The sequence below is a fragment of the Vombatus ursinus genome, unplaced genomic scaffold (assembly GCF_900497805.2).
Source record: "Vombatus ursinus unplaced genomic scaffold, bare-nosed wombat genome assembly UNPS02014832.1, whole genome shotgun sequence".
Lineage (NCBI taxonomy): Eukaryota > Metazoa > Chordata > Mammalia > Diprotodontia > Vombatidae > Vombatus > Vombatus ursinus.
The window spans coordinates 54,084,017-54,100,024 of NW_020954610.1; the positions used below are offsets into that span (position 1 = coordinate 54,084,017).

The window sequence follows — 16,008 nt, forward strand, 5'->3', positions numbered from 1 at the left end:
GATGAGATAAATGTTACAAGGATTTTATGAATTTTGCAAATGTAAACTATTACTGCAGTATCATCCTCTAACTCACTACTATATACCTCTTAAGCCTGTAGGTGATAGGACCTTGTCCAGACTATTTTGTCTTGCTTGGCCTTTTCCTCAGCTGTAAAAGAGTGGGGTGGCTTAGTTAGTTACTAAAGTCCTTTCTAGCTCTAAATCCTAAGATCCTATGTGCTTTTATTGAACAAAGTTCCTACCCAAGGCCAAAGGGCAATTTAGTGGTAGAAATAAGGTTTGGATTCATGAGTAGCTAAATTAGTCACCTGCTCACTGACAGGGCTTAAGTTGTTGTTATCTATATAGTACCAAGAGTTTCTTGGATTGGATATGAATCAGCAAGGCTCAAATTTCAGGTCAGGCCTTCCAGAATAATCTTTATTACTCTTTTAATCTATACCTGCCACTGCCCTTTTTTGGGAGGAGGGAAGAGAGAAAGGATTTTTTAAAAAAGAAAAATGTGTGCAATAAAATCACCTGCAACATTGTATAAGAAAGGCACCACTAATTTTGAAAAATACTTTCAGAAAAAAATTTTTAAAGACTTATTTTTAATGTCAGTTTTTAATGCGTAAGTGATCTTACTCTCTCATTATCTATAAAATGAGGGAATTGAACTAGGTCCCTTCCAGCTCAAAATCCCATGATCCTCTGAAGCTATCATCTCTCTTTGTTTCTTTTTTCTTTTTCTTTTTGAAACTCCTAATGTTAATTTCTGGCAGCAAGGTGGTAAAAGAACACTGGATTTAGAGTCAGAATATTTGGGTTCTACTCCTGTCACTGCTACTTTGCATGTGACACCTTAGGCAAGTACAGAGATACCAGGTGTGTGGGGGGGAATAGGTGAAAGGGAGGCATCCTAGGACTTGGATTTGCTCTTTGATTCACCAAACATTTATTTGGCACCTATGATGAGCAAGACACTATGTGCTCATTACGGGAGCTACAAGTTAAAAATCCTTGGCCTCAATGAACTTGCATTTACCAGGGGCAATGTAACATGTACACAAGTAAGCATAATGATACAAAGTTGCGTATGATTGGCTACCAAGGAGAGAACACTACAAAATGTTCTTGAAAACTGTGGGAGGGAGAGAACACTTTCAGCGGAGGAAGAGGAAATGCTTCACAGAGGAGGAGGTGGTATGTGACAGGAACCTTGAAAAAAAGGAAGAACTCTGAAAGGTGGAGATGAGATAGGAACCTTGTTTAGGCAGGAGGTTATGGTCTATACAAATGCACGGAGATAGGAGATAGTGCACTGAGTTCAGGAAACAGTAGTTCATTTTGAGTGGAATGTAAGGGGTGTGAACAAAAAGAAAATAAATTACGGTTGGAAAGGTAATTTGCCGTCAGATTGCGGAGAGCCTTGAACATTGGTTGATTTTATCCTATAGTTAATATTAAGTCAAAACAGCCTGGTGTGGCCCAGAGACCTCAAATGTGGTCCCCAGAACTACTCAGTGCTGCTGGAACCAGATTAAAATATAACTGGGAAATATTTAACAAAATAAAAATACAACAGAACACAATAATGTTAATATGTGGCTTTCTAAGTCAATATGCTTACAGAGCATTTTAGTGGTCTTGTTTCTAAGTGAGTTTGACACATAGGATGTAGGGGAGAAGTAGTGGCCCTGAATTCAAATCCCACCTTTCCTACTTACTATTTACATTAGACAGGAATAGGAGCTTCCCTTCTTTTCACTTTCCTCATCTGTAAGTTGTTGAAAGCATCGGACAGCAATGATGTCTATGTCCCTTACCCCTCACCCAGGCATGTACTCTCTCCTTACCTCCCTATCTCTAGGAATCTTCCGTTTGCTTCAAGGCTTAGCTCAGCTGCTACCTCTGACACAAAGCAGCCTCTGATCCCCCAAGTTGTCAGCAATCTCATCTGAAATTACTTTGTATTGTTTCACATGTAATTTGTACTTATCTGGGTACAGGATGTACTGCCCAAGTAAAATGTAAGGTTCTTGTACCCAAAGCATCTATTAGGGGCTTACTGAAGGTTGCTGAATAGAATTCCTTTCCAGTTCCGTATACTATGATCTTACTTTGTAGAGGATTTGTGCACAATGTCTTTGAGTCTCAGAGGAAATACATCTTATTTAAATAACTGACCTAAAACTAAAAGACCTAAAAACTAACTAAAACCGACCTTAAAAAAAGTCATGATAATAAACATTCAATATTAAATAAACAACTTTGCTTCCCTTCTTAGAAGGTAATGGCAACACACGAAACAAAAATAAACAAAAACAGCCCCTAGCCTTATCAAGTCAGTCTCTATTTCTACAGAGATAATGGAAGAGTGGAGAAAAAGCATAATCATAGGGTGCTAAGAATCATCCAGTTTTTAATTTGTCTATAAACACTGTGGAAGCCATTCAGGTCAGGGAACAATTTGAAAAGGGATTCCTATAGATGGCAAGGTCCTCTAGATACTCCTGCTTGAGAATGATGTTTTGCTGATTAAACTCTCAAACAAAGAAGAGTTTCCTAAATGAGATCCAAACCATTTAAAAGATTTCAATTTAACTATCCACAAAGGAAAAACCAAGTGGATAAAGAACAAAACGATTGTCTAAAACCAATGGTTGGTTCTTCACCTGAGACTGATTTCAGGGGGTCCACAAACTTTACATCTTTATTCCAACATAATTGGCTTCCTTTATGCATTAAAAAGCATTACTGTGAGAAAGGAGTACACAGATTTCATCAGACTGTCAAAAGGGTCCCTGACACAATGATTGTCAACCCCTGGTTTAGACTAGGGTATGCAGTTGGACAGCCCATAATGCTGATTCAGCAGTACATTTATATTGGAAATAACACTGCTGATGTCTAATGGGCTGGGCCAAAAAGTAAATAGGAAAATATGATAAGATGGGGTAGGACTTTCTTTGGGAAACTGCACAAATTAATGACTGCAAGCTCTTCCTGTCTTCTTAATGTCAGCATTAAGAAATGTGAGGCATGGATATAAGTTTTGCAGGAATTAATGCTGCAGACTACCTAAAAGTGGAAAGATGTATGGGAGGTGGCGCAGTGATAGAGCACTGGCCCTGGATTCAGGAGGACCTGAGTTCAAATCTGGCCTCCGACACATAACACTCACTAGCTGTGTGACTCTGGGCAAGTCACTTAACCCCAACTGCCTCACAAAAAAACCAAAAAACTTATGGTAGGTAGAAATAAGCTGTGTAACTTGTTATCAGTGAAGAAATGCGCAGAAGAAAGAGGATGAAAATATATCCAAAAAGTACATGGCCAGGAAAGGAATTGTAGCAACAGGGTAGGCTAACCAACTGAAAGCCCATGTGCCTACTGGAACAAATGCAGTGTTGAGAGATCATGAGGAAGGAATGAATACAGCATACTCAGTGGACCCCCTGTGGAAAGTTTATAGTAGGACATGAATGAGAGTCACACAGGATGGATAGGAATGGATGGCTGGTAATCTTTGAGGGATTACCTGCATTGATGAAATCACAGACCAGCTGAAGTTCTTGGAATTTAGGAGAGCTTTCAGGAATGATAAAAATTACCTAGGTCTCTTGAAAAATCTTTCCAAGGGAAGTCTGAACTGGTACCTCCTGTTACATCTTGATACATTTCTCTACAGAAAGACATTAAAAAACCAATTCACTGACCTTACAATAATACTCCAAGTAGAAGGTTCACTAAATGATTGCTGTTGATGACTGTTACTTCTACTAACAAGCATTTTTAAAAATAAAAGTTGATCCAAAAATCAATTTCCTTTACCATCTGCTACTACTTCAGTTTACTTATAGCTACCCATGTTGGTTTGATCTTCTCTGAGCTGCAGTTTCTTCATTTGCTGAATGAAGGATTAGGTTTCATAACCAAAAAGACCTTTCCAGCTCTAATTCTATGATCCTAAGTTGCCATGATTACATATTCGAGGTGAGAGAGAAAGAATGAAAAATAATCCTAAAGTTACAAATAGGGAAAACTATGTGAATGGTGGTACAACAGAATAAAATAGTGGAGTCAGAACAAGGAATAGATTCAGGGGAGAAAATAATGAACTGTTTTGTTTCTGTTATATCTGGGACATTGGGAGGACATCCAGGTGGAAATGTCCTAAGGGCAGTAGGAGAAGTAGGGAAGTAGGTATAGATTAGAAGACTGGACAGACTAGAGAGCTACATATGGGTGTTATTTGCCTAAAGGTGGTGGTTAAAGCCAAAGGTGCAAATGACATTACCATGGCACCTCTAGAGTGTGAAGAAAAAAGAAGAGGGCCAAGAACAGAAGCTTTTGGAATGTCCACATTAAGGGGTTATATAGGAATAATAAACCAGCTAAAGAGACAAAGAGGGAGATCAGGGAGAGTGGTGTATCAGTAGAGTATGGTCTCTAAAACCGATAAAAAGAGAGTATCCAGTAATAGGGTATCAACAGTATAAAAGATTGGGGGAAAAAACCCAACCACAGGGCAGCTAGGTGGCGCAGTGGATAGAGCACTGGCCCTGAAGTCAGAAGGACCTAAGTTCAAATCTGGCCTCAGACCAAACACTTGACAGGTACTAGCTGTGTGACCCTGGGTAAGTCACTTAACCCCAGTTGCCTAAAAAAACAAAAAAAAAGAAAAAAAAAAGAAAAAACCCAACCACTTGGATTTGGTTATCAAGAGGCTTCTGGTGACCTTGGAAAAAGCAGTCAGTAAATATGCATTTTTTGAGTGCTAATTTTATGTGCCATGCTAAGGTGCTGGAGATGCAAAGTAAGGAAAAAAACAGAGTCCCTGACCTCAATGAGCTCATATTCTAATGAAGATTACAAGCAAATATCTACATAGAGGGAATTTCAGTAGTATTAAGATTGACTCCAAGGGGTCAAGGTGAGAGTGAATATTGAAGAAGTGGAGGCATCAGGTGTTGGCATCATATGGACAAATACAGAACTGAAGGTAGGATGGAAGAGAAATGCTAAGGACTGGCTTTTTTGGGGGGAGGGGAAGAGAAAACCTTAACATATTTGTTGGCTAGATGCAAAGGTGCCATGAAAAGGAAAGAATGACTGTTGGAACAAGGTCATGAGGGAATGGTATCAAAAGCTGAAGGATTAATTTTGGTGAATAGCTGGAACCTCTCTTCTATGATCTGTGGGAAGGAAAAGTTGGTGCTGACAAAGAGGGTTTACACAAAGGGAGCAGAAGCCGAGAACACACAATGGAAGTAGGAATCTTAAGTCATTTTGTTTAAGTGTGCATATGGGGAGTGGAATACTTTTTTTTTCTTTAGGCAATTGGGGTTAAGTGACTTGCCCAGGGTCACACAGCTAGTAAGTGTCAAGTGTTTGGTCTGAGGCCACATTTGAACTCAGGTCCTCCTGACTCCAGGGCCGGTGATCCATCCACTGTGCCGCCTAGCTGCCACGGGAGTGGAATACATTTGCAGTCACTAAGGAGTGAGATAAGGAACCCAAAGACAGATCGTGATTTCTGCCAGAATTAAGGATGAAGGGTTTGTGAACTGAGGTATGGGTGGCACTTAGGTAGGAAAGAATGAATGGAGAGTGGTAATGACCCAAAAATGGGAAAGGTTACGGTTCCCTGAATAATAGCTAGAAAAAAACATCTATAAAGAATTAGATTCTATTTTGTGAAATGGAATAAGCAAATGAGACCCTTTCAGATGACTATCAGAAGGCCACCTTTCCAACAAAGTAAGCTTTTGTAGTGTTAACAACAAGTTCCTCCTTTCTTCAATATGAAAGAAAATGACATTTAGTAGGCAGGTATGAGGAAGCTTCTTAGAGTTACTTAGCATCTGAATAGAATATAATTATACTTCCTAGTTGTTTTTGAACAAAAGAAATAGCATGAAATCAGATAGTGACAGATTTTTAAAATGGAACCTATTAAATGCATATTATCCTGAAAATGATTTCAATAACCAGATACAGCAGTCATATATGAATTTTTTCACTAACCGTCATAAAGAATATAAAGTACACAATTTTATCTATATGAAAATACATCATTCATGAGGACGAAAAGAAAAAAAACTTTTCTCATTTAACTTCACCAGAAGGTACTCCAAAACATGCTATCAAATATTATTTCTTGAACTAGAGTCAAGAGATGAAAGAGGCTTCTGTTACCAACTATATAGCTTTGGGCGAATCACTTTAAGCAATCAAGCACTTTATGAATGCTTAATTCATGCAAAGTACGGTGTTTGATGTGTTTGATGATCCCAAGATCAAGAAGTGTAAGATGTGGTCTCTGCCACATAAGAAGGAGCTTATAATCTATTCAGGAAGACAGAGCCTCTACATAAAAAGATAATTAACAATGTAAGTCGTGAGAAGTGCCAAGTTTGTAGTATAGACACTACGTGCTATAGGATTTCAGTGCAGAGGGAAATCCCAACTGGTTGGGCTGGTCAGGAAAGACTCTCAGAGATAGGCCTTGAACTTTACTATTGTCTTCCCCACCCTTTCATCCCCAAATCTCTCACTCATACTCTGCAACCCCCAATTCATACTATGTTATATGAAGCAGTACCGTATAGCAGAAAGGACTCTGAAGTAAATAACATAAGTTCTGGGGTTCAAAGTCCTAATTCTGCCACTAACTAGCTATGTGACTTTGGGCAAGTTATTTTACCTCTAAGGGCCTCAGTTTCCTCATCTATCAAATGAAGGAGTTGGACTAGATAATATTTCACATCCTTGCTAGGTCTATCATACTATGAATTATCACAAAGCCTACTTTGGTAAGGCTCAAAGGATGAGGTTTTTACCATACAAGCTGGCTGATTTTTTCAGTGACTTACATTGCCAATGGCAAAACACTTCATTAATTTTCTCAATTCTAAGACAAATGACGCTAAGTGGCTACAAACACACACTTGAAGGAAATGCATGCTGCCAAACCACATTCCATTAATATCTTTTTCCTTCTCCTATTTCATACTATTTGCCTTAATGTCAAGGAAGAAAAATCAATTACTATTATGACAGTTTGGAGGACAGTAAGTTAGGAAAATGACTTTATTATATGTTGCAGAGTCAATGATCTCATTAAGATCTTGGCCATATAGCTGACTGGCCGGCTTAGCAAGGGATATTCCCAAGCAAGAGTTAAATTCCAAAATGGCATGCTAAATGCCAATCCATTCTCTGTACCAGGAGTAGAGGGCATGGTTCATGGGTTGAGTGCCTAAACAGATGATCCTATTGGATAATGGTTTGGTTGTGATACCTTAGAATAATCTTCTACACCAGATATGGAGGGTCCTTAGGGTGGTGGAAATTGATAATCTGGGACTGGGGAGTAAGGTGGACTGGATTCTCCCCTCCCCCCCTCCATAATTTTGGTTATTTTCCATCACCTCCTATGCTACCTTTGGTGTGAGTGCCATACATACACATGAAAACAAAAGAAAATGGGTGGCAACTTCTCTAAATGAGATTCTTCACTTTCTTGCCAATACATGGCTCAAATCATGTCTAAATTTTTTTTTTTTGGGCGAGGCAATTGGGGTTAAGTGACTTGCCCAGGGTCACACAGCTAGTAAGTGTCAAGGGTTTGGTCTGAGGCCACATTTGAACTCAGGTCATCCTGACTCCAGGGCTGGTGCTTTATCCACTGCGCCACCTAGGTGCTTTCTAAATTTTGTAAGGAAGGATTTCACAAAACAGCTTATTTAAATGGAAGCAAGACAGTAAAAAGAATAGTGCATCTGGAGTCACAAGGCTTGAGTTCAAATCTCAGCTGTACAACTTTGGGCAAGATACTTGACCTCTCTGGGTCTCGGTTGTCTCACTTGTGAAGTGAAGGGGTTGAATTACTTGGTCTCTTCAGTCCTATGCAGTTTTAAATAAATTAAGATTTTTAAAAAGTACACACAGATGAGATACTATTTTTATAACATGCAAACCAGATTTGGCAAAGAGCAGATTTTCAACAGTACTGGAACTGAAACAATGTTAAGCAACTAAAAAAGGGCAACATTTAAAGACTAAAACTGAAATAGATCTAAGTCTGCTTTGCGGCTTCTCCCTACAGTGGAAATTTACACTCTTTAGCTAAAAGAGAAGGCCTCATCTGTGCTTTCCTTCCCCACTCTCTTATGGAAAGAACTATGCGTTTCTAGGAAAATGCTTAGGAATGTGTGTAACTAGCACCATCCCTAAATACGGCTACAAACTTTGAGGGGATGGTCACGTATTCAGCGTCGCTCTGATGTGGAAAAAAGTCCATTTGTTATTTTTTTTCTATTTAGAATTAAATGCTAAGAATAAAGGAAATGTAAAAATATTTTAATACTTACTGGCATGGTTTTGTCTCCAAAGAAATAGATTGTCTTATAACCATCATTTTCAACAAATGTCAGACAGTACCTTTTATCCCATCCATTAGGAAATATATCAAAGCTTATTTGACCTCCTTCACAAAAGACAAAAAGGTGGAAAAAGAGTCATTGACAGTAATCTTTAAACAACAGATAATTTACTATTCAAGAGCACTTAGAAGTGCCAGATTTGATTTTCCAGTAGTCTACTTTGCCACTTTTACTCTGATGACTGTGATTTAATATTTTGATTTAAAATCTCAATTTTCACAAATCTGTCACTTGCCTGGCATTTATTTGGGTCTCAATGAGGTAGGGTCAACTCAGGAAATGAAATGTATTTGTATTTAAAAGCTGTCAAGGAAGTCGACAGCAAATGAAGTATATTTATAATAAATGTGATAACAATGACACTGAACTGAGCATACCCTGAGGTTTACACACTTCAAGTTGCCAATGGCTTTCAGGGAGGTTTTATATCCAGCTTAAATTGTCATAGAAATGAAAATGAGCTAAACCAGTAACTATATGTTACTGGTTTAAAACCAAAAGTTACTGATTTAAAAATCATAATTTTTTAAAATCAGGAGACACAAAAATATATCATAAAAATGTTAATCTTACTGGTGTAAGAATACTTAAGCACCAATCTATTCAATTGTGATCCCTATTTCTAGCACTGTTAACCTGGAATACTAAAGGGAGTGAGATATAAGTAATGACTAGTCACCATGACAGGAGAAAATAGCATATTTAAAGAAGCTGGCAGTTTTATTCCATTTAAAACCAAGTGTTTTTTCTGACTTGCTCCAATCTTTCTTTTAGGATTCAATCAGGTTCTGGTATTTTGACCAAAGATAGGGTAGCAAACCAGTACTCATGAGCTTTGCTCAAAGCAACCCCATAAACGAGAACTTTGGCTTCCTGCTTCTCTGGGGGAAGGAACAAAGGAGTGCAGAGGACTTGGGTGGAAAAAAGGTAGTTTGGACTAGTGATGTAGGTCAGAAGTTGAATCTGGGAAGAAATGGAAGAAAATTTGAAGAAGAATTTCCAAACCCAGATTCTGCTCCAGATTCAACTTCTTAAGTTGTAAGAAAGCAAGATCAAGGATAATTAAGGAAAATATACAAGGATTCAGGAGGCTAACAGGAGAATTAGGTAGTGGAATGTGAAGGGGTAGACTCAAAAAGATTTAGAAGGTAATTGGCAAAACAAGGCAAGCCAAGGAGAGGATAAAAAGGCAAATGGAATAAAAAGAAGATTAAGTAAATCAGCACAGTGGATTGGAGATAGAATAAATGAGCACTAAAAGGTTTTAACCAGGTGCTTAGGGTAGAGATATTCACCAAGTAGTTTCAAGACAACCATTACAGAGAGTTGGAGAAATCATGCAGTGACTTGCACTGAGTGTTCAACTTTTATGTTTCTGCCACGATAGAGTGACTTATCTGTGTTCCTAGTGTAGGCTGACTTCCCTCCTGGAGAAGGTGAGAGGGCTGGGAGAATACCTCTCCACACTCCAGGTTGTTAGGGAGGATAAAGCATTCTTAAAGGAGACAGAAGGGTTCAATGGAAATAAAAAAGTTCTGATGTGGAGGGCTTGGGGGGATGACCTTTGTCAGGATGATGGAGAATGGAAGAGAGTTACACAGAAGAGAAAGGGAAGGAAAGGGGCACTGTATAACTAGACCTTAAAAATAGATTTAAAAACAGCTCTTTTTAAAGAGGAATGAACTAGATGCTCTGAGGTAGAAAGAAGCTGCTTTCCTGTAAGTATGACAGAGCAGTCACAGAATCTATCAAGTGAGAGATCATTCAATAAGAGACAGAGGAAGAAAAGAAGAGGAGTAGTAGTAGTTGGTGATTTCCTGTTCAGGGGTACTGAGCTCTTATTTGTTGACCTGAAAACAATCAAGAGGCCTATTGTTTTCCTGGGCATTAATCTAAGACATAAGACTTACCAAAAACAGATGATTACTATCCATTCTAGTGATTCACATGGGCACAGATGACACGTCCAGAAGGAAACTAAAAAGTATTACTAACAATTATGAGGTGTTGGGCAAGAAACTGAAGACCCCAAGAGCACACAGGTTGTATTCTCCTCATTTTTGCTATTAAAGAAAAGGGGTGCAGAAAAGAACAATCAATTTGAGAAGTGAATAGCTTGGTAAAAAGGTGATGTCTGAGGATGGGATTTAGATTTCTAGGTCAAGGAGCACAATATAAGGCCCTGACCAGAGATGGAGCATACTGAACAGAGGCTGAAAAGAATGCATTTGCTAGGTATCTTGAAAATCTACATGGAGTAGCAACAAAGAGAAAAATAGCACCTGAGCTACTCACAAATTCATAGGAAACAAAATCCAAGAAAAGAGTCATTGGAGAAACCCATGGCTTCAAGCATCTACACACGAAAGTCCTAAGTTTAGACAACAAACGGAGAGGAAGAAGTCCTAATGCCCTAGGATGTCCTTAATGACTTAATAAGCATCACTGAGGCCTGAGGCTTGGTGGGATGATAGCCATAACAGGATTATGGCTCGGGATGGGTATATTTTATTTAAAAACACACCCACACACCCCACATAGGTAAAAGGTATGCAGGGTTGTGTGTATAGAAAATAGCATAATGAAGGTCTCTTCCTGTGAGGAAATCTAGCAACCAGAGGACATGACAGAGAGTTTTTGGGTGAAAGTCAAAGGAAGGAAAAAGTGAAGTGATTTTGTCATTGGTGTATACTACTGATTACCAGAACAGAAAAAAAGGAAATAGATGAGGAGTTTAAAATGGAGACTACACCTTTCCAGCAAGGGCCTGGGGTTAGACGGGGGAAGAAGGAAAGGGGCGGCAGAGGGCGGGGGTGGCTAGCTTCCAGAGCTTGTGCTCTACTAGCATAACCTCTGAGAATTTTGGAAGTTAGAGAGTCACTTCAGGATGAGGAATCAGAGTAAGGTTTTGAGCAAAGTTTCTGTAAAATGGGGATTACTAATTCTTGCCCTGCTGGAGAAGCAAGCTGGTATAAGTGGGAAAAGTACTAGAGGGAAAAGCACTTTGTCTCTGGAGCCAGCAGACCTCGGTTCAAATCCTATCTTTGCCACTTACTGATCTTGGGCTTTATTTACTTCTGAATTTCCTTCATCTGTAAAGTTGGACTAGATGGCCTCTAAAATCCTTTGCAATTCTAAATCTATGATTTTATATCGTATTTTTTTTTGGAGGAATAAGATAATGAATGACAGTGTTAAAAAACAAAGCAAACCACAAAACGTTACAGTATCCCTAGAAGGAAGGGCCTGAGTATAGTCTATCAAGAAAAGTCCAAAGAGATGCAGAGACAACCAGATGGGAACAAAAAAAGGGAACAAAAAAAAGGAAGTAGTCAGGGGCTTCTACTTTAAACTGATAAATACACATATACAAACAATTTTATATTTAATTCAAAGAAAGAGAAAGAGTGGCTTCTGCTTTTTTAATGAAAGACTCTCAAGTTAAAAGCACTCTACATCTCTGTGGCAGAAAAAATATAATTTTTGTTACCATTTGTGTCCAATCAGGTAATTGTCAATCTGATTCAAATTGCTCCAATCTTTGACACCTCATTCAATAAACTAGATCTATGAGTAGCTTTTTGAGGAATAACTGTGAAACATATAGGTCTGGTACAAAGGAATATAGTGATTGGGAACTTCAATTATCCAGATGTCTGCTAGAGCTTTAGCTCAGACAAAAAGCAGAATAAATATCTTCTTTATTGACCTTTGTGATAATTTCATCCTTCAAAAACAGTAGAGCACTCAACAAAGGGAAATTCCATTCTGGATCTGATTCTCATTAACAGTAAGGAACAACTGGCTGTTGGGATGTAAATGGTGGGAACCCTCAGGTAAGTGACCATTCTTTCCTAAAGATTATGATCAAGAAGAATAGTCTGACTTACACCCTAGATTTGGGGAAAGATGATTTCAAGGGATTCAGAGAAGAGATAGGCAGGATCTCATGGACTAAAATGCTTCAGGTAGTCAAGTATGAAATATATGAAACACTACAGGAAACAATTCAAATGAGGAGAAAAGAATGGGATTTCTCAAAAAAGACAGATGTGGATGGACAGTGAACTCATGAATCAACTCAGATTTAAAAAGAAATGTACAGAAGATGGAAGTGAGACCAAATAACAAGATGAATATAAGAGGGTAGGAATACTAAATGCCATAGGAATACTAAAGCTCAGAATGAGGTGAGGCTGGCAATGGAAGATAAGGACAACAAAAAAGGGATTACAGCTTTGGTTTAAGTGGATGGGATGATAATAATAGCTAACATCTATATATTGCTTTAAAGTTGCCAAGTGTTTTACATGTTATTTCATTTGATCCTCACAACAACCCTGTGAAGTTTGTACCATTATTATTCCCATTTTGCAGATGAGGAAACTAAGGCTAATAGAGAGGTTAAGAGACAGATTTGCCTAAGGTCACACAGCTAGTTAAGTGTCAGAGGCAAGATTCAAACTCTGGTCTTCCTGACTCCCAAATCCAGAATTTTCTATCCACTACAGCAGAGGTATTAAATACACAGGCTGCATGTGGCTCAAAACACCCTTGAATGTAGCCTAACCACTTTAAAATGTAATTGAGAAACATTTAACAAAATGGATCCTAATGTATGGCTTAGTGGCCCTGTTCCCATTTGAGCACTGCACTATACCCCCTAGTCACTCCAGATGACTAAAGAGACGGTAGGGGTGCTCAAATTTTATTTTGTTTCTGTTTTCTCTGCAAAGGAAAGCTAATTTTATACTGGAAATACCAGAATAAAAATAACTAACAGTGAACTTACCCTTGAGATAAGCAAGGAGACAGACAATGAGAGAGTATCTAGCTGCCCTTGACGAGTTCAGTTACCTGCTCCAGATTTGGGTCCAGAATTTACTGGGAAATGTGACTGCTCAGTCAATGTCAGTGGTGTTTTAAAGATCGTGGAAAATGGGAAAGGTACAAGATTGGAAGACAAATGTCAAGACTCTTCATAAAGGAAAGATGACTCCTCTTTGATTTCTCCTTTCAGTTGGAAATTTTTACATGCTAAAATCATCTTAACCCAAAGTTTAAAGTTTAACCCAATTCTGGCCTATCTCAAAGGTATAATTATCAGTAACATGACTTCCCTTCTTTATTTTCTCCCCTTTTCAAATCACTCAACACTTTCGGCAGTCATTGGATCATGGGTCTAGAGTTGGACTGTGCCTCAAAAGCAATTTATTTCAACTCTTCATTTGACAAATGACAAAACTGGAGTCAAGGAGGTTGAGTTGGCCAAGGTGACAGTGGTAGTAAGTATCACAAATGGGATGTGAACCTTTCTTCCTCAGGGTCCATCTGGCCATGTCCTTCCTTTAATTAAATTTCTTCAATGGCTCTCTACTGTCTACTGAGTAAAGTTCAAAATTCTTTTGCCTGGCACTCAAAGTCTTCTGTAATCTGGTGCCGACCTATTGTTACTTCCCTACACATATTCTACACTTTGGTCAAAATAGACTGCTTGCTGCTCCTCATGCAATCCTGCATTTCCCAGTTTCTGTCCTTTTGTTCACACTGTTACCTATCCCTGAGATTTTTATTTCCTAGATTTAGGAAAATGTGAGTTTCCTTACTTTGACCTGCTGAATTTTTACCTCTCCTGAATTTATACCTGTGGTATAAAAACAAAAAAAAAACAAAACAAAACAAAAAAAAAAAGAATTTCCTTTTCTCTGATAAATCCCAACTTAAATTTATCTCTTTCTGTAAGCCTTCCCTGACCTCTCCAGTGGGTAATGTTACCTCTCTCTCCTCATATTTCTATTCTGCACCTCTCTTATGGACTTATTTCAAAATTCTCAGTTCCTCTGGTACAGGTCCTTTTTCTCCCTGATAAGTCACTGCCCCATCCACGCCTCAGTACAGTTTTCTATGGTGTGACTGCCAAAAATATTTAGCACCTGGTGACGAACCTCTAGTGATGGTGTTTCTGAATTTGGCTAAGCTGTTTCTTGGACAATGCTCTAATGCCAGGCCCATGCTTATTTTCAGCCGAGCAGTATCCGCTAGAGTTTGCATTCTATGGATTTGAACCTAGGGTGGTAAATGTTCCTAGTTAACCTTTTTGGTATACAGAACTGTTTTGGCAGTCTGATAAAGCCTATGAATTTCTTCTCAAAATCATGTTTTCAAGTGCATAAAAAAACCCCATAGGATTGCAAAGGAAGCCAATTATACTGAAATACAGGATCCTATTACATATAATAAGACTTGTTTCAATACTTCAAGGATCTGTGACTTCATCTGTTTGAGTATTTCCTCTGATGTAGATTCCTCTACTACCTGATCTTTCAGGGATGCTTTGAATGAAAAATTCATCATCCTGTAGCCAACCTGGTGATAGGGCTTTCCAAACTCGCTAGGTCGGTCCTTGGATGATGGAACTGGGCCCATAATTAAAGTTGTTCTAACTTGGCAGCATCTGTCAGAGTTTGTGGTCAGCTGGCATTATCTTAAAGAGTCTACTTCAATGACATAATGAAGCAATGAAGCAGGATTCTGGTGAAGGCTCACGTGCTTTTATAATATGCTACAGTGTATTTCAGTTATCTGTGTATATGACATATCCTCCTACTAGATTGTAAACTTCCATTAGGTTTGGAATGGTGACTTGTACTTCAACTGGCATCTAGCCCACTGCTCTGTAAATAACTGGGGCTTAACAAACATTTACAGAATTCAACAAGATCTGGTAAAGGGTATCAACATCCCAAATAGGCTTTACAACAGGAAATACCTATAGAAAATGTAAGCCCCTTTCCTTCAAATGTTTTCTGCAGATCACTCACAAATTTCTGTCTTATATTTTCTTTCTATGGAGAAAAAACAAAGAGACATCAGTTACTAACCAAACTTGATTTTAGAAATGTAATTTTAAAAGAACAAATATTTTTCCTTATTTTATTCTTGGTAATGAAATAATGCATCTTAGTTCACTTTTGTAAATATAATAGTTGGCCAAGGACTTTTAGGAGAGACTTACTTTATCTAGTTCATAAAATTCAAGTCGTTCTTCCTGGCTACAGCTTCTTCCAATAGGAGACACATTTAACATCCCATTTCGGAATTCAATGAAAGTGCCCCTGAAGAGAGAGATAAGCTGGAGGAAAGATTCACTAAGAAATAACAATTTGAGTATTTTCCAATTGCATAAACAGAGGCTGAGATGTTGGGTAACTTGAAAAAAGTCAGAGTCTTCATGTTAGATGAAATGAGGATACATGTCTTTAAGACACAAATCAATGTCAAACAACTATAACGGAAGAACATTCAATTTTTTTTTTCTGCTTTTTGGTGAGGCAGTTGGGGTTAAGTGACTTGCCCAGGGTCACACAGATAGTGCAAGTGTCTGAGGCCAACTTTGAACTTAGTTCCTCCTGACTCCAAAGCTAGAGCTCTATCCACTGTGCCACCTAGCTGCCCCTCACACAACTGTCAATTAGAGATTTAAGTTCATGTACTATGTTTGCAAAACAGCAACACAGAACTTTCCTGAAAAGTGCTATGTAAACAGTAATACTACTGATATCACTACAAATAA

At 38.4% G+C, this 16,008-nt stretch overlaps 1 protein-coding gene across 5 annotated transcripts in view; it reads right to left on the minus strand.

The window, feature by feature from the left end:
• PMM2 (phosphomannomutase 2) overlaps positions 1 to 16,008 on the minus strand; it is a 31,220-nt gene that overhangs the window by 4,667 nt on the left and 10,545 nt on the right. For all 5 annotated transcript variants that reach the window (XM_027839502.1, XM_027839506.1, XM_027839505.1 and 2 more), the window contains 3 exons: positions 15,451 to 15,550; positions 15,205 to 15,280; positions 8,364 to 8,479 (listed from right to left, as the gene is read on the minus strand). In XM_027839502.1, the coding sequence (XP_027695303.1) occupies positions 8,364 to 8,479; positions 15,205 to 15,280; positions 15,451 to 15,550 (292 nt within the window). The remainder of the gene's footprint in view (positions 1 to 8,363; positions 8,480 to 15,204; positions 15,281 to 15,450; positions 15,551 to 16,008) is intronic.